At 40.1% G+C, this 19,582-nt stretch overlaps 1 protein-coding gene across 1 annotated transcript in view; it reads left to right on the top strand.

Annotated features, from left to right (window-relative positions):
• Positions 1-3,770: 3,770 nt before the first annotated feature.
• The window catches only part of IPCEF1 (interaction protein for cytohesin exchange factors 1), a gene marked incomplete at both ends in the record, with an annotated part of 41,307 nt that continues 25,495 nt past the window's right edge, over positions 3,771-19,582 (top strand). The window contains 5 exons of the mRNA XM_084261043.1: positions 3,771-3,869; positions 7,622-7,658; positions 8,315-8,484; positions 16,913-16,986; positions 18,711-18,782. Of these exons, the coding sequence (XP_084117169.1) occupies positions 3,771-3,869; positions 7,622-7,658; positions 8,315-8,484; positions 16,913-16,986; positions 18,711-18,782 (452 nt within the window). The remainder of the gene's footprint in view (positions 3,870-7,621; positions 7,659-8,314; positions 8,485-16,912; positions 16,987-18,710; positions 18,783-19,582) is intronic.

Consider the following 19,582-nt stretch of genomic DNA (forward strand, 5'->3'; position numbering starts at 1 on the left):
ATGCCCTTTTGAAATGTTGGGTTTTGTAACAGTTGAGTACACTTGAGCACATGTGAAAATCCTAGCGCTATTTCACAGTGTAACTAATCTCACTCAGGTTGCGTTCACATCAGGGAAGTAAGCTCAGATTGTATGTATGAGAGTTATTTCTGCAGTAAAAGTGTGATTTTATTATTACTATTTTTAAAAATATCTTTCTTTACACAGGGAATAGTAAGTTATACTCTTAAATAGAATTAGACAGAAAGTCAGTGCTGCTTTTGATAATTGGATACTAGTTTAAAGATTGCTTATCCAGTTTCTGCAAACTAAACAAAAGTTGGAGTTAAAATCACTGAGAAGGTTCTGCTGAAATCTATTTGAACTATTTGGCACAAAGCATGCAGGCGGAAATGTTTCCTTGCCAGTTAACTACAACTTCTCCTCTTGTTTCTGGTACTGTGCTGATTCAAATCTGCAGTTTGTACAATTACACTCCACCCTCCCCAAACCCAAAGCACCCATGAAATGAAGAAAGGACAGGAAAAAGGCCACATGTCACAATAATTAGGATAATTTGGTCTGTTATTCCCTTGCTTTCTGGCTTGATGTTTGAGGGTTGATGTTAATGTTCTTGTATAACTAAAGGTGTTTCCTCTGCTTGTTTATACTAGCTATTATTTCTAAACATCCTTGAAATTATTTGCCATAACATCTCTCTCCTCATCATGATATTAGTTATAGAAAGTGCTTCTTTCTATTTTTGAACAGAAACAGTTGGGAGCCAGAAAAATATGTATTTGTTTCCCTATCTATTTTTGGTTTGAAATTGCTGGAAGCCAGGAGGTGGGTTTGTATTTTCTGTTGTAGGATTTTATTTTCAAATTAAAACAAATATTATGTATAAAGAACGGCACATATCTAAAATTACTGGCTTTAGTAACAAGAAAAAGTTCTTGTTAGAAATTCTTCTGAAGTGTGGCTCTATTTCTGGAAACCCTTTCTTGCTCACTTCAACAGTCTTGTATCCTCTCCCATTCACTAGGTGACTCTTACACGCAGAAGGGTGAGTTTTATAGGAACTTTGCTGGCACTAAAAAGTTGGTTTGTTTTCTTTCATCTTGCACACTGCACCAATTCTTTTATCATCTGTCCATTATACAAGCCAAAGAAAAATCATGTTGGGAGTAATTGTTTGTGTATAACAAATGACATCACCTGAACTGTCACCTAAACAGATAGCTATTAACTGTGTATCTTTGGAAAATAAACCCTCGTGACTACTCTTGGACTGCACAGATTTTGCTCTCCAGAATAGAAAATTATAATTTATTATAAAATAGGTTCTGCAGAATGAGATTGTATCCTGTTCAGGAAAGCCAGCAGATTACCTAATTAGAGTTCCCAGAAAACCCTAGGAATTACTCAGGTGAGGTGGAAATCAAAATCTTATAAATGTTTTTCAAAATAAAACCCAAACTGAACAAAACAAAACCCCCCAAACATAACCCACAAACCCAAAATGCCACCAGTTGTACGTATTAATTTCCTATCAATTTTCTAAAAAAAGCCGCCGATCCAAAACCCACCCAACCCCAAAACCAACCCCAATCACATCCATGAGCTTTATTCTGTTTATTTCCCAGAAGAGCTTGGATAGCTTTGAGTTAGTGGTCCTTATCACTAAGAACTTCTAAATCAGTAAAATCAGTTCACATAACAGCATTATTTCTGGAAAAGTTTTCTTCCTCTTTTTATTTTAAAGGGATGGGTGGATTTGGGAGGGTAAAGTTAGCAGATCAAAGTGTATTAATGTATTGTTTTTTATTCTACTGCCAAGAATTTTGTTATATGAAAATATAATGCAGAATTTAAGTAAACAAAACTTTCTCTTTTTACAGCTTTCCCACTAAGCTTTGAAAGCATTCATGGAAGCAGATGGCAATGCTCTTGTAAGTATAATTGAAGTTATGCCAGAGTTACTGATCAGCAGAAAAGGCCATATATCGGGGTTGTGTCCTTGCAATCACAGAAGACTGTGGTCAACAATAATATACAAACAAGATCTTGCTTATGGGCCAGGCCAAGTGGTAAGACTGCCATGGACTGCCCCAGTTATGCTATCAGGATAAAATGAAGCCTACTGCATGGTGCCCTCACCTCCAAGTCCTACCCCTCAATGGATGAGAAAGCAGTAATTTAGGATACATTAGCTTAGCAAAGGATTTCCTTAGCTACCCATCTGTCTAAACCATGAGAAACTTAGGGAAAGTACGGCTATGTAGAAGAACTGTCAAGCACAGATGCCTTTGGTGTCTTCTGAGCCTCATGCTTTGTGAGTTGAACTTTGAGATGTGAGGTCTGGTCTTCAGTATTAGCCCATTGCTCCCACTTTTGCTTGTAGAACTTTTTTTCTTTCTTTCCTCTGAAACAGCCTCATCTACCTATTCACACTTTTTTTTTTCTTCTGGGGAGTTTGCAGGCTGCAACCCTCAGAGTCTAGGCAGAAGTATCCCCTAGGGTGATCCTCAACTGTTCCTGGCAGCTCCCCAGGGGCATGCTGCCCACCTGGGTCTGGGTCCCAGAAATGACTGCTCAAGACCACCCATTTGGAAGGGAGGCTGGAAGCATGTAGGTCCCACGCTACGGTTTTGCAAATCTTTGCTATCAAGCAAAGACAAGGTAAGAGGAGCCACAAGGGTGTGGGCCCAAGGAAGCTCTGGCAGCTTCTGATGATCGTAGTCAGCTGCCCTGGCCCAGGGTGCTTGGAGCTTTTGATGCTGCTCCCTCTGGTTAGGGAGGGTCAAGCACTTTTTAACTGGCCAACCTTAGAGTGCAGCCAAGACACCCATCAGTTTGTGCAGCAGAGTTTGAAGGACTGAAGTATGGGGGCCTCAGTTGAAATTGTGCTGCCATACCAGTCAGACAATGTGGTAATGGGGCAGTTTTCCCCAGTAGGTGTTAGAGCAACTGTCCCTGCTAGGGCAGAGGCTTCCACACAGACTGAGTTTCAGATGATGGATAGGGTCTTCCTTGAGACATGACAGCTTGAAGAGTCTCAGGCCCTACTTGCAATAAAGAAGCAGACAGTGTCTATCCCCGGAAATCAAAGTAAGCAAAACTTCTGGAGAAGGGTAAGTTTAGAAGTTGATGACTTCTAGTCCTGAGGGGAAGGTTCCTGCCCCATCTAAGAACTTGCAGCTGCAAAATCCCTAGACTGCCCTCAGAACTGAAGAGGAGCCAAATGTGCCTACTACCAAAGGACCTGGTTTATCTAACAGTAAACCATGCAAGGCTACCAGAAATAAATGGTGGGTCATCACAAAGGGAGTCTCCCTGCTACAGCAGGACAGAAGCACCCGTCTGTAGGTCTTACCAAGCATCTAGAAACGTTTGCTGCTTGGCAGAGGTCAGGATCCAGGATGTTGTGGGGGGACTGCCCTTTGACTGTTTCCTCCTACTGTCATTCCATGTGAGCACAAAAGATACTGCCAGAGGAAACCAGTGTGTCCTGGCAGCAGCTCAGCTGGAAAGCAGCTTTGCAGAAAAGGATCTGGGAGTCTTGGTTATCAAGTTGAACATGAGCCAGCAACATGCCCTTGCTCTGCAGAAGACAAATGGTATCGCTGGCTGCATTAAATAAAGTATTGCCAGCAGGTCAAGGGACATGATCTTTCTGTTTTATTCAGTGCTGGTGAGGCAGTACCTGGAGCATTGTGTTCGGTTCTGGATTCATCAGTAGATGAAGAGACATGAATGTAAGGGAAAGAGTCCAATGAAGGGCCATAAGGATGATCAAGGGACTAGAACATCTAATATATGAGGAAAGAGTGATTGAGTTGGGACGGCTTAGCCGGGAGAAGAGGCTCATGGGGGTCATAGTGAAGCATGTAAACAGCTGTGGAGAAGGTGAAAGATGACAAAACCAGGCTCTTTTCAGTGGTTCCCAGTTGCAGGATCATTGGCAATGGGCACAAACTGAAGCACAGAGGGTTCCCTTTACTGCGAGGGTGACGGAGCCCTGGCACAGTTTGCCCAGAGAAGCTGTGGAGTCTCCATCCTCGGAGATATACAAAAGCTGTCTGGATGTGGTCTGGACAACAAACTTAGGTGTTCTTGCTTGGGGATGGGTGGGTATTGGACTAGATGAGTTGCAGAAGTGTCTGTCAAGTTCAAGCACACTGTGATTCAGTGAAAAAATAGGATCTCAAATCTGGCAGAAGTCTGTCACTGAAGTTGTCACTTCTCATACATTTTTGCTCATCAGTGGAGCCTGTCTGTCACAGGAGTGGCTGTGAACAATGCTCAGTTATACAGTTCCCTTTTCAACTGCCTGATGGGTGTATTTGCAAGTGGAGGAGTAATGGATATGAGGCTAGAAGCCTGCAATCTCCTGCAGGGTCACTATCCCATTCTGTTCAGCCCTCAGGTCTCAGTTAAACTGATGAGTAAACCAAAACCCACCAGAAAAGATTAAAAGCTACTCTGTATTGCCAGCCTTGCACAAAAACAACAGCCTTCCTAAAGTTGCAAATAACTAATGTTTTGCATTTATTTCAGAGCTTTCTGAGGATTGTTGCTCTTGGATTTTCCCTGGTAACAAGAAGAGCTAGAAATAGATCTGGTTTTTTTGTTGGTTTTTTTTTTTTGGGGGGGGGGGGGGTTGTTTTTCAGTTGAACCTGTGATAATGAAATAAACCATTTGCTATCAGGAAATCGAGCTTTATAGAGAAACATCCACCACTGTCAGAAGCATAGTAAAATCATGACATTTGGTTCAGTTTTAAGATTGTTTCAGTGACTATGTCTGGTAGTTCCAGTACATCTGAAACTGCTGCTACACTGCTGGTCGGTACCATTGGTTTTACTGGTAATAACCCTGGCCTTCCACAGTTTTGTCTTTGTTCTGCACTGGTGTTAATGTCTCCTGTTAGGAGTGAAACTTAAAAGTATCTCAACGGTCATGCAAGCTCACTGAAATGAGATTGTCACCTCTCGTAAGTCAGTTTTCAGAGGAGGAAACTTTAATTCACTTCTTGAGGAAAGGTTTGCCTTTGTGTTGTGTTCTCACAGACAACTGAATCCAAATCCTACTGGTGAGGCAGTTTATGAATTTTGTGGTAGATTAAATATAGGTTTTCTATTGGTTTAAGATGAAAACAGTTTTACTGAAAACTCTTTATTCCACAAAATATCTATCTGACCAGACACTAGTGCTTTGGAGAAAGGGCTTGCTTTTGTTTGTTCATAAATCAACAACATTTTGGAAGGCAATTTTGTGAATAATATGATTTCACTGCTGCAGTCTAGAATTGGAGGTTTTTCTTCTGCAGAGCAAGAGAGGTTTTTTTTTTTAACAGGATGATAGTCAGCTTCAGAACAACACTAAAAAAACATTTTAAAATTGCTTAATTCCAAGTTTAGGATTAATTTGTTGAAAATTTACTTCAGTCTTCAGGAGTACTGGGAGGAAAAAAGACTCAGAAATGTATCTTAATTCACAACATCTGCCTCAACAATGATTTTATTACAGATTTATCACTTATTTTATCCAGGAAAACTAAACACAGTGCTTCCCCATTAATTTTCCAAATCCTCCCACAAAATTTGAAGAGATGGGGATTCATGAGTCTTGTCTACTTGCAGCAGGATACTATCACTGCCTCTGAATAATAAATGCACATTTGTAAATTCTTTTTTGCTACCCCGAGCTCTTGCCAGGTAATCATTTTTTTTTCTCAGTCTGTATATGAAGCATACCCTAACAGATAATTTACATGATATGGATATTAATCCTTTCTTGACAGGCAGACCATGTTATTCTGTTTTAGGTTATCAATAAGGTTAGTGGAAAGATGTACTTCTTCCTCAGTTGTTTACAGAGAGCCACATCCTGTCTTAGTATTGCTGCTCTTGTACAATTTATGTTGGTTAAAGATGAAATGACCCCACTGCAGTATCACAGCAAAGATGTGATGTTGCCTCACTACTCAGTTCTTGTATTAGGAGAGATAATAATATTTGGTTTTCTTAGTATCACTTTGGGTAACTCTAAAGGAAAGCAATTAGTGTGACTGCGTGACCTATTGATTCACTGAGGCCACATACTATTTCTACATGTCCTAAGTAGGGCATTACTTTCTTTGGAATGAAGGGTGGCCCATAGAAGATGGGGAAATAACAGAGCCTTCAGTAGGGCTGATGTGTTTTCTCATTGCTTTTCTTTGTCTGTTGTCATGGAGAGTAGTCTGAAAGAGAGGCAGTCAGTCGTAGGATTAAAAAAAAAAAAAGGAAAAAAGGATATGTGAAGATTCCTGGTATAGCTTCCCACAAACATGGTGTTCAGGTCACCTCAAATAGGTGCATGATAAGCACATGACTGCGATATGCAGTTCTGCACTCTGTGATACATGCTGCAAAGACCACTGGTTAGAGAAAGTTCTAGCTCTTGTCAATACCAGTGGCAGTAATCTTTCTATTGCTCTTTCCAGATGGTGTAGCTTTACTACACCGCTAAATCCTTCAAGAGTCACATGAAATGTTGGGGTGGTTTTCCTGAGAAGCTGGCTGGCTAGGCAGCGGGGTGGTATTAGGGATGTTCACAGCGTAGCTCTGCAGTGGATCAGGTAGCTGCTGGATTTGCATAGCAATGTTGTGGCCAAGCATATTAAATCATACATCACCTTATCCAGATTTTGTTATCCAAACCTTCAAAGGCTTCAAAACCTTCCTAAAAATAGCAAAAGGGGAGCGCTCCTGTTCCCATGCTAGAGATGGAAAGGGTGAGAAAAAGAGAAGTCAAGTGCTTTGTCCGCAATCACATGACCAACCAGCCTGTCTGGGGAGATCTCTTTCCAAAGTACAGATCTGACATATCTAATGACCTCTTTTTTGATCTGTGGCCTTCTGGTTTAGTTTCATTTTCTATGTGTTTATGTGGGATGAAATATAGAGACTGCAAATAACTGTTTTGTTATTTTTGCAGTGACTAAAACTCTCATTTGTGGCATGGCAAACTTTTGGTGTATTTATGGGTTTATGTTTTGGATAATCTGCCAGGTTTGTGTGGTTTTTGTTTTTTTTTTTTAAGTTGTAAGTTGTATTTTTAAATTCTTATGTAGAGGGAAATAGATTCTCAGGACTACTGAAAAAAAATAGAGAAGTGGACAATCCATTTTTTCTTTTTCAGGATTTCTGAGAATTAGCTAAAGGACAATCAGGCACCTGGCATGTCTTTTTAATCTCTCCATGTTTGTAAACTCCCCTCACGGAGTGTAAGGAAACATTAAAACATTGGAGCCCTAACTTCTATTTTTTTTAACACGAAATACCATTCAGGCAAACACGTAGCAAAGTAGAAGCTGCCCGTGGGTGTGAAACAGGAAGCACTAGTGGATAGACACATGTATAATAGAGTTACATTTGCTCTTGCTCAACTAGATATACATCAATTCTAATTAACACGTTTTATGCTTCAGCTGCTAACGTCCTTTCAGCAGTGAGTGGGTTATGCATTTCCACCCTGCATATACCACCAGCATCACCACCACGTCCTTCTCTAGCTCCCCCCTCCCCTTTCTACACAAATGTTGCAACACAATCTGAAATTTCCTCTTTTCTTTCCTTCCTGCTTTTCTTACAGGTTCCCTTGCGTCAGAAGGCAAAAAAGAAAAGTCAAGGTAATGAGAGATTGTTTTTTCTTTTCTCTTCTGGGTTCCTCTTTTGTTATTTTCTTAGTATGTCTTATTTTTGGGAGGGTGAGGATTTTACATTGCTACTCAGCCGGTGGAAGGCTGCTTTTTAACTCCAGTGATTCTTGCACCGATTCTGAGAAAAATGACAACGGGCTGTTCCTTTGGACTAAATCCTTGTGGTATGTTAATCGAATCAAAGCTGGAAATCAGTGAGGTAGAATCAGCTGCCGGCACACACACACACACACTCACTAGCGGTTTTTATGTACTTGGCATAATAGTTTTCTCTAGCTGACTTAAATAGATGTATTCTTTTCAGTGCAGCTGTGTGAAGGGAAATACATGCATGCTTCTCTTAAAAGGATCAAAGGGTATATTTTTAATTTACAAAAACTAGCGCATGGTTATCTTAGCATTAATTAGTGTCTGCATTATCTGGAGCTTACTATTTTGTTTCTGCACATCAGAATGTCTTTCAAATGAATGTGTATTAAAACTGAATGTCTTCTAAGTATATTTTAAGGTATGCTCGGATGACAAGCTAAGATTGCTAAGGAAGGTTGATACCTTTAACTGGCAGCAACGTCTTCTCTGGTAATGCACTTTTAAGCAAGCAGATCACTGTATTTTTTATGGCACAGGGTTCTTTATAATGAGCCGACGGAGGATATCGTGTAAGGAGCTGGGGCAAGCTGATTGCCAAGGATGGCTCTACAAAAAGAAGGAAAAAGGAGCTTTCATTGGCAACAAATGGAAAAAGTTCTGGTGTGTGCTGAAGGAGTCATCGCTGTATTGGTACAGCAGTCAGCTGGTGAGTACAGCGTCCACCCAGCTCTGGGTGTCAGACAGGCAGCATTTGCAGAGACCAAGAAAAGGGGAGCTGGGGTGACAATGTAAATGCCCTGGAGATGTACAAACGACTGGGTTTATTTCTCAGCCCTGACATTTCTTGTAATCTGGGAAGTGTCTATGAGAATGTGAAACATGCAGAAAACTATGTGTTTTCTAGTTCAGCAAGTGCTGGTGAAATGTTAACTTTCTGTCTGTTCTGCCCTTTAAAGAGCTGCTCTTCACAGGCTCTGGTGGCATTTGAATTTGACAAAGGCTTTCGTGGCTTGGGCAGCTTGCAGACACTTGCTGTCAAGACTCAAAACAGGAATGCTTCTTCACTTTTAATTAGTTTAATTTTCAGAAGTCTTGTTTCTGCTTCTCTCTCCATCCCCTTCTACGCTGAGACTAATCTGTTTGTTTCCTTGCTTTTTCTGTTTGTTTTTCATTGTATCAGTTTGCGCTGATAGGGTTAAAGGTATGAGCACTGTCAGTTGGTGATGTTTTTACTCCGTCTTGCTGATTTCTCATCCAGAGCCTTGTAATTAAAGGTTCTCACGTTCTGCTGATTTTTAACTTCCTGCTCTGATGAGTCGATGCTAACAGTCAATTCTGCAGGAGAAACATGGTGTTTTGAATTCAAGGTCTGACTTTCTGCTCGGGGGATGGGCTTTCCTCAGGACAGCAGGTAGATAGAGTATTCCTCTCCCGGTCCAGCCAGCCCAAATAGCCTACCATGTGTAGAGTTTGAGTGGGAAAAAGTCTGAGACTAAGAATTCTGGGCCTTGAATTCCTGTAATCAGCTGAAGAACCAGGAATTAAAGATTGAAAAAGGGATGAAGAGCGGGGTGGGTGGAAGACACAGTGAGAAATCCAGAGTAACCCTGGAATGAAAGGTTGTGGCTGAGTGCGAAACAGTGGCATGTCCTAGAGAACAGCTGCTTTTACTCCGGGCTGTTTGCTACAGCTCGGAGTGACTAGGCAGAGAGGCTGTCTTGTCTGTCCTGGGGGGATTCAGACATAATTATTCCTTTCACTTTGCTGTCTTGCACTGATGCCTCTAAGAAAGTGCCTATCATGTGTGAGCGATGGACTGACAGAGCCCAGAACTAGGGCATGCGGAGGATTAGGAGATGTGAGCAACAGCACAGGCTGAAACTCAGCAGCTTCAGTGTTGCATTGTGGATGGGCACCAGGTTTCCTAAATGCAAATGAAATATTCCAGAAATCAGCATGTCCTAGACTCAGCAAATGATGAAAGATTAAAGAAAGCTTTGTTAATTCTTATTAATTCTTAAAATGTTTTAAGAAATTAAATGCCATCTGGATCATTTCCACTTGGTTATTTCTATTGCAGTAACCTTGTTAAAAATATTACTGACTGTTTCAAGTTAAAATAAAATAGTTTAAACCATTAAAGAAAAAAAACACAACAACAAAACCCCAAAATGCTAAATAAAACTTTACTCACGTAGAGTATTTCACATTTTACCTTCAGTTGTGGGTATGGAGTGTGGTGGTTTTTAACAGAATAAAAACTTTGATGGACCTTTCTTAAATGACATGTAAAGATGGTATTAGATATTATTTTTGGTGGGTGAAAAAAAGAAAAAAACCCTCTGCTTGTCTTGGACTGTTGGTTTTATGTGGTGTTGTGGTAGTCTGATTGGGCTTTCTTTCAAGACCAAATACATGCATGAGAGAAAGTGGAAAGAGAAAGAAAAGAAATAGGAAAAGAAGAAAAAAAAACCCAAACCTTTGCTTTTTTGCAGTGCATGCATTATTTCTGCTTAGAAGGCATGGCCTGACAGACATATTCCTCAGTGGCATTAAAACCCTGCAAACCTTTATTAGTATTGACTATTCTAAACCAGCACGTGCAGTTGTATTTCTGGCCAAGCAGTGTTAAGAAGGGTAAGCTGGCTGGCATGAAGTTGGGAAGAAATAAAATGAGACAAGGCAAGGTAAAAGTTGTGTTCCAGGAGAAGGATTGGGAGGGAGAGGTGTAAAGTCCTTCACTTCCTTCATTTGTGGGCTGACTAAAGTCGTCTCTTGGGATCCAGACAAACCATCATGGTCTTGCTGTGCATGTGCTAGTAGCATTCCAGTGCTAGTAGATCGCATTTGTCATTTGGGTGAACTCATCCTCTTGGTGTATGCCTGCTCTCCTGCTCTCACTGGTCGCCCACAAAGAAACAAGGCTGAAGAATCCATAGCAGCCTTATCCTGGTTTATTTCATATACCTCGAATTGCTCATATGGCTTCACTATACCATTGACTTATGTCAGCCTTCACTTCTCCTATTACTGTTCTTGTAAACGTGCAATCTGGTAGCACCTTTTTACTTTGAACGTCTACTGACTTTCACACACTCTTTTACGCTAAAAACCTGAGGTTTCTTTGGACAACTTAAGGTGCAGCCTCTGCATAATTGTAGATTTAGGCAGCATTTGCAGACTGGCAGTAAGGAGGTTTACTTTGCTAAGATCTGCTTAAATTGGTGAAACCAGAGCCAAGCTGAGAGTCGTATCTGAGATGAATTAGATCTATTATATTTTCATAGATATTTGCTAACAGAAACAAAACAGTATAGTAGTAACATATTCACTTGCTTCCTTGATATTTCTTTTTTCTATCTGGCCTGGCTCTAATACTGCTTTCAGTGGAGTTAATCTTCAGTCCCAACACGGTGTCCAAGATGGCAATCTGAAGTTCACGGTTGTGTTGAAAGGAGTCCAGCTCCTCACGTTACTGAGGCTTCCCATGATAGCTGCCCTTATAGAGACCAAAGTGAAAGGTCAGTGGAGGAGTGGTGCAGGGGTTGAAGAAACTGGGGCAAGCTGGCTGCCTGTAGGTCTGCCTGACCAGTCTTGTTCTTCTGAGAAGTGAGTGTGTTTTGTTTGCGGCTGTGTGGAAACCGCAGTCAACCAGACATTGGCAACTGTAGCATAGCAACAGGGTGCTGGACCTAACCTTTTTTTTTCCTAATGGAGATGGAGAAAATAGGGAGTGGGTGGAATTTGTATAGGAATGTGTGTTGTCCTGGATTTGGGTAGGTAACCTCAGCTGACATCCTGTTCTTGGTGAACAGGCACCTGTCTTTAGGCATCTCTGAAGCTCTGGATGCTCCTGTTACTCTGATTTAGTTTGCCTTCAAGCCACTCTGTTTCAGGTCTTTCACATGAAGCAGACTGGGGGAGGTGATATAGGAAACTTGTGGTGTTTGTAGTTGGTAGTTCCTTCAGTTTAACATAAAATATATTGTGAAAGCCACAGGTCAAAAAAGAAAAAAGTAACAAAATGCTAAGAAGGTTCAGCAACAGCAGATTGGATGTCCTGAGAGTCAAGCTATTCTTTCACTAAAAGCAAACCAGAGGCAAATCCAGATTAACTTTTGACTGTTTGGCTGAGGTGCTGTGAGCGGTGAGGTTAGGGCCTTGGTGGTATGAGCGGGCTTGGGTAGACTTCCCTGAAACCTCTTCCCTTCCCACATATGCATGTTCTTTTTATAAAACATGGATGCCACATGAGGCAGGTAAACTTTTGTTTGCAACATGGACATGCCTCCAGTCTGGTAGTGGTGGGTGAAGCTGTTTGGACTAGGAAGAAACACAGAAGAGTTGGTTTTGCAATGGAAAAAAGATATGTCAGAAAATGGATCTGAGCAGTCAGGCTCAGTGCACTAAGGAACACCAGATTCTTTTTAGGACAACTGGATTTGGTCAGCATTTGCTTCCTCCTTTGAGACAAGTACTCCTGCATAGCAAGAGGCTGGTGGGGAAGGTTGTCACCTGTAATTCTGAACTACTGGCTCTTACTGCTTGTCATGACTGTGTTGGATAGACCTGGCTGGAAAGGTCTAAACACCTCTGTCCTGTGGACCTTTAGGATTGCTCGGCTGGTTTTCCAAGTAGACTTGAAACACAGTTTTGCAGGATGTGTTAATGATGGTTGTCATGGGGATTCAGCTGAAAAGAAATATAAATATAAAATCAAAGGGTTGCAGGCTGTGATCTACTGTCACTATTTATCTTTGCGGGTTTTTTTCCCCCCTGTTCACTGCATTTAAATTGGTCCTCACTCCAACAGCTTTGCCATGAGCTGTGTAATTACAGTCTTTTAAACTAGAAATCTTTCACCTTTGAGTTATAGCAGCTGCTTATGCGGATGATAAAAAGTCATTGATGTCAGCTGATTGATCCTTGGGGACCTCTGGTCCAAAATCTTACATACAGTATCCACAGTTCTATAGGTTGCCTCACTGGTGCACAGGGCAGAGAGAAAAAAAAGACTAAAAAGGCTTGGGGACTGAACTGCCCCTCCGACATCCACATTGTCTTCTGGGGGCAGTGCTGAAATACATTGCATATTGGAGCCATTCTGTGATAACTAGATATTTCACTAGGCATTGCACTATTAAAAAAATTAAAATCTTTCTGCACCATTGCATTAACTTTAAATATTGAAAAAAAGCCTATTAAGTGATTTATTACATCTCCTAAAGCCACAACATTTGGATAATGCATTGAGGCAAGCTAAAAAGAACAGGGTTCATGCATTATGCTTCATAAATATGCTTGATTTTTTTTGAGTGAAAAGCTTTTTTTTCTGTGAAAAAGTGGTTACTTTCTTTTTGCCCCAAGCATTTGCAGAGACTGTTGATATTATTGAAATTATTTTCCTACATTTGTGCATAGCAAAAAGTACAGATTTATGTGTTAGGGTGACCTGCATAAAACCCACAAGAGATAACAGCTTTTTCTTTTAAACTTCCTGATTATATAGGAAACAGGTCAAGGTTCTTTTAACCTGAGTTTTTTAGAGCCATTTTACAGCATTGTTATAACTTCTGAAGGAAGTTTGAATGAAACATGTGAGTTAAATAATAGCATGTTTAAAGTCATGTTAAAAATAACATTTCAGAGAAAAGAAAACATTTAGGACTTCTATGCACTTTTAATGTTTTAAAATGTCATTTGTATTCCAAGAATGACTGAAAAGATGACTTCCACATGTTCTGTTCCTAGTGTTTATTTGGAATTCTATTTTCTGACTGTAATAATGCTCATAAGATTCTCCTCTTATAATTTTTTTCCCTTTTTTTCTGATAATTATGGAATTCCATACCAATCAACACCCCGTTTTCTGTTACATAGATGACACATCTGAGATGTTTACCAATAGTGTCTTAAAAAAATAAATCACACCATTATCTTCCTCCTTTCACTCATACATAAAATGAAACATTAAACTTTTCTTATAAGCGAACAAATGTGAAATCTCACGTAGAATTAATACAAAATATTAATGCCTTGAGAGAGCATGCATGTGAGACCATAATCTTTTACCAACCAGAACATGATGAATACTGCATAAGAAGCCTGGAGTTTTCTCTGTTGTAAAACTTGGAAATGTAAATTGTTGAAATAAAAGCCTATGGGACTACTGTCATTAACAGTTTAGAGAGTACGCCTCTAATTTAGATAATTATGGCACGTGTCAGTAGTTCAAGTCCATGTCTGCATGGGTGGGAGAACCTCAGGTGATCGTCCCCACATTGGCATACAGAGGTCCTGATAATTCACCAGTCTAATACAAAATCCAAATGCTCAAATACTTGTATACATTGACAGTAGAGACAATGACTTATCTAATGGCATCATGAGTGCTTATGCAGCACCCTAAACAATTTATAGGATGCAGTCTGGAGCAATGGCTACTGCACCAAATGATAAAACTGATTGAGCTGTGATTGCATTTTTAACATATAAGGCCAGACTGCCCCAGACTCCAGTCACCTGCTCACCCACCTGATGGTTTTATCTACCGAGGCCATGGATTAATCGGTGTGTGAGTGAGAAGGTACCTGGGTATATTCCTTCACAACAGGCCTTCTGGATCTCTTTTTAAAAAAAAACAAACCAAAAAACAAACCAACTCAGGTTTATTGATTCATACTAGAGAGAAACAAATGACATTGTATTTGATGGCTTTCATACCTTATAAACTACTTTGAGGTTGGTCTCTGGTGCTCTTAAACTGGTCTTGGGAACCAAATAGAAATTTCAGTGTTCTTGCTGTACCTGGTCCAGTAATTGACCAGGTACAGAAATGCAGGACGGTACATTCTCTATCTTTCATACAATGCAACCTATGAATAGAGCTCCTCCTTTACTTACCCCTACTCATTTGCTCGTCTGTATACACATGGTCTGCTATGCATTTGGGATAGAAATAGTAGCTTAAAGTCTAATTGATTGAAATATATATTGAAATAAAAAAGGAGACTTTTAAATAAGTCCTGGTTTGTTTTTTTTTTTAGTTAATGTTATTTTATCTTAATGAGTCTACTCTCACTAAATTTGAACCTGTGGAATGGAAACAAAAGCTCTCCAAGTGAGACTCTAAACAGGTTTGTTCTAAAGATACTAATATAATCAGAAAAAGTTAAAACCTCACAATAGTAAATAAGAACTTTTTGGTACAAATCAAGTGAATTTGAAAAATCGAAGTTTTTTTCAGACCAGATACTGACAAACATCATTGTTCCTTTGGTACTGAAAGCAAATAATGAAATAAACATTCTGCTGCTGCTCTTTTTTTATTTGTGGTTGTTCTTTGCCCTTGAGCAAGCAAACCCATTTACTAGTAAAGATGCAAAATCTAAACTTCTCATAAGAGTATTTAATAATGTGCAAATGGCAGGAATTATGGTTATGCTGTGATTTATTGCATGCCAAAGAACAGATATGCAGAAATGTGAGAAGCCACTCACTGAAATATCCATTCTGTATCCATGTTTCTGTTCTCAGAGCCCCATACTTCCAAGAATTAAAGCTCAAACACTTGTCTCGATGAACATTCTTTTTATAGTCTCTTCATATTCGTGCATAATGTGACTTGAGATGCAAGATGCTGTCAGTCATCTTCATTTATCCTCTATCTTTGTAATTGTTGTGTGTATTTTACCTGCTTTAACTCACTGTACGGTTTCAGAATTTTAATGTGCCCGGGGAAAATGCTGGGAGCAGCAAACAGGTGATTCAGGAATGAATGCTTTCTGTATTTTTGAAAAGTACAGTTTCTTATGACATTCTGTGCTACAGAATTGTGCCTCCATTACTTCTCTTAAGAGGAGTCCTAGTCTTATCGTGGCTGATCAGTTGAATGTAGATAGGGGTAGTAAAGGAAGATGTTTCACCTGCGGGTAGCAAGAACAGGGATTTGAGGCTGATAACTTCAGTTTTGCTGGAGAAAACCTGCGACACTCTGAGTCCACCTGACCCAGAACTGAGATGCCAATGCCCAGTAAACCCTCTCCCCTCCAGAAAGGTTTGACTGCATATAAACAGTGTACTGTAGATGCCTGTCTAGCTTTTACTACATCCTGTAGCTTGTCTGCTAGTTTCTGTGGGGAGTGGCCCATGTACTTAAAGCCCAGAAAAGAAATGGAGGACAGCAGCATTGATGTGGTTTATTTACATGGGCTGGGTGGCCAAAGCCATCTGAGGCTGCTTTGCAGAGTTTCACAACACCTTACCACTGCTTCACCACCTGGCGTGGGAGCAACCTGTTTTGCCCATGCCTACAAAACAGTCCATGTTACAGTTATCCAAGGGAGACCCACCTCCACCTCGGATCATGTTGGGTCATTTTTAAGTTCCCGTTGCTATAGATGTGTATTTTTCAAATATACATAGATCAGTACGTGTGGTGCTGTTATGTATCTGTGCAACAGATGTATATGCTGTCTAATGTTATAAATGAGCATTTGAGATTGTATGTCTCATCCTGACCTGAATGGATGATACAACCCTTATTCATCCTCTCTTCAGTCATCCATCTCTTTTGCAAGGCTTCTGTTTTTTAAAGTGGAGGTTCGGTAGTTTCATTTTCTGCACAAAGTGTGGCTGGTCTCTTTGTCCAAAAAATCTAAATTTTGCCCTTGACAGTTTCAGACTCTGGATTAGCTTTGTGACTTAATCATGAATCTTAGATAAGAGTGCTCTGCTACAAATGCTTCGAGGTGAGGAAGAGGGGAAAACTACCTCAGCACTAATTGCGAGTTGAGGATTCTTCCTCTTTCAGGTGCTTGGATATTTGGAAGTCTACAACAAATCCTATGCGCACACTCTGTCACTTACACAAACAGGAACAGTGGCTTTTTAGTATCCAGGACCTCGGCAAATAGTAGCTGTATAGGAATATAGTAGCTGGTACGTATTTCTTGTTCCCAAATATCAGCCAAAACGTCAGGTGTTAATCTATCCCCATGGTGATGAGAACATGTTTTCACACTATAAAAAGCTGTCAAAAGCAAGTACTTGCATGTTAAATATCATTGAGCATCAGAGTCTGGTAGTTTACCAGTAGGTTGATGTGGTGATTTTTAATTATTTTTTTATTACAGGCTGAAAAAGCAGAAGGATTCATCAGACTTCCAGACTTCAGTGTGGACCGAGCAATTGAATGCAAAAAAAAGCAGTAAGTTCATCTCTTGCTCTCAATTTTGGATGATTTTTACAATGTTGCAAGGAACTGAATCTCAGTGGTGCCTGACAATGAAGCTGTGGGAAGCTTTTCTGTGTTGTATAAATAATGAGATGTTAATTGAGCTACTGAAAGAAAACTGTATTGCAAATTTTTTTTGAAACTTCTCTGCCAGATGTGCTCAGTTAAAATGACAAATAAGCAAGTGGATAGGTATGCTGAATGTGTGTGGGGTTTTGAATTTTATTTCTTCTTTGTTTGCTTATTATGAGTAAGTTGTAGTCTATCTCAGATGCCTTCTCTTAGGTGGGGAGAGCAAGAGTGGTGCAAGCAATGCTGCTTCTCTCTGAGTCAGGACCATTCTTTAGGCTGCTGTGGTACAGCTGAGCTTGGGCTGTGCTCGAAGTCTGTTTGTGAGGGGAATAATAACTTTGTTTAGCGGGGTACTCTTTTCAAAATATTCTCTCCAAACTCCATGTGCAGTACTGACTTCCAGCTGCTTCTGAGTATACTTACAAGGTTTCGAGGGTTGTTGCTGCTGTTCAGTGTTATAAAGCTCAGCATGGTTTTTATTCTGTCCCTCAAGAGGAAGCCTTTGTTCTTCTGTTTGGGTCTCATGCTATGGTTGCCTGTAGGTGTTCTTGAGATTAACTGTGGGTTAGACTCCTCCGAAGAAAGGGGACAGCTACTTTGAATATGGGGAGCTCCGTTATGCTTTTTTCAGAGGAAAAGTTGAGTCACATAGTACAGGACCACGAGAAAATGTTGCCCTTCACTTCTGCAGCTGTTGCCTGTCAGTAACTGGGAGGGAAACATGTGCTTGTCATTTATTTGGGATAGGGCAAGTTAGGAGAACTGTGAGAGGTGATGGACGCTGCTGGGTCAGCCCCAGCCTAGGCAAATAATGTGGGCTTCCATGGGACAGTCAGTCAGTCACCTAGCAAGGCACGAAAGATGGAAGCCAGAATATTAGGATTGGAGACTATGTTTTAGGAAAAAAAAAAAAAGAGTCTGAAAAGTCTTACTGGCAGATATTGAACTAAAGCACAGGCTGGGACCAACAGGTTAACTATTGGAGGTAGCCAAGAGACTGCCTCCATTTAATTTGTTTCAAATCTGACTCCTAATTCCTCTTTGGTGCCTCCTAAAGTTAGTCTTGGTTGGAAAAGAGAGCAAAGAGTCAGTCCCTGCTCACTCACTGCGTGTTGCTTGTGATTTTATTATATCTCATGCGTCTCTTCTCTGAACCATCAGTTTCTCATGCTGGGGGCTCTTACCCTGATAAACCACTCATGGAAACTGGTTCATACCTTGGATCATCTCTTGTGCTCTCTCTGAACCTTTGTCAGCTTTACTTTGCTTTTGAGAGCTGGGGGATGAGGGGAAAACTGCATGCAGTATTTGAGATGTGGACACGCAACAGAATTATGTAATGGAATAATGAAAGTGTTTGTTTTATTCTTTATTCCTTCCTTTTCAGTTCAATCCCTTCCCTTTTAGTTCCTGTAGTTTAGAACCTCTGAATAATGTGTGGCCTAGGAAATGTGCTAAAAATAGACAAGACTTTTAAGGAAAGAGCTATGTGGATGGATGAACTGATCCGGCTTAACATAGTGGAGTGAATAAATATTTTTAAATAATTCACTCAGCTATTATTTTTTTTCTTTCTTTTATAGACTAGTTTTCCTCATACCTCTTCTATTTTTCTTTTTTTAAAGTGCTATTAAGATCAGCCACCCACAGATCAAGACATTTTATTTTGCGGCAGAAAATGTTCTGGAAATGAACACGTAAGTAGGAGCAACTGGCCATGTTTCATCCTGTCTCATGGCTGAGAACTCCCTTTGCAGTTTATTGTCTCACTGTCAAGTGGTTGTTAACAAGGTTATTTGGGGAACTACTGAACCTGTTTTGTTTTCTGGCCACTGTATAGGAGGAAACTACTGCTATTTGTTCACTAATAACAGTTGAAATCAGCAGCGCACTATTAGCCTGATTGTGATACTAATCCTCCCAACATTTGCTGGCATAAATCCCTTTCCATTAGAGAGGTGCAAAGATTTGATAGCAAGTTCATCACCTTGGGAGAAGTGAGGGCAGAAAGGAAAGAGAGGGAGAAGCTTAATATAGTTTTGTCCCTGAAGTGATCTAGGACTAGAATACAACCATGTGTGCTTTCAGAGTAGCATGTCAGTTAACAAGGAGGGTTAAAGGGATGGAAAGGGATATTTCTTTAATGTCAGAAAGCATTTACATTTATTTCAATACCAAACTACACAGCAGTTAAATGATCCTCATGATGGATCATACATTTTCTTTCTGCAAATGTCTGTAAGGACAACAATTCATTCATTCATGCAGTTTTTAATGCAAGAAGTAAAAATGGATATGAATACTGTCATTTTAGAAACCACCGAGATATCTAAACAGATATTATTTGCTATTGATCCAGTTTTTGGCTGATTTAGATATATTTCATATCTTTGTATTTTTTACTTCAGATTGCAGTCTGTTCACAATGCTATTGCATTAAATGCCTAAATACTGGATACAAAGCAGTACAATTTAGATTGGGAGAGAGGTCCTATGA

The sequence above is a fragment of the Gallinula chloropus genome (genome assembly GCF_964237585.1).
Source record: "Gallinula chloropus genome assembly, chromosome: 3".
Taxonomy (NCBI): Eukaryota; Metazoa; Chordata; class Aves; order Gruiformes; family Rallidae; genus Gallinula; species Gallinula chloropus.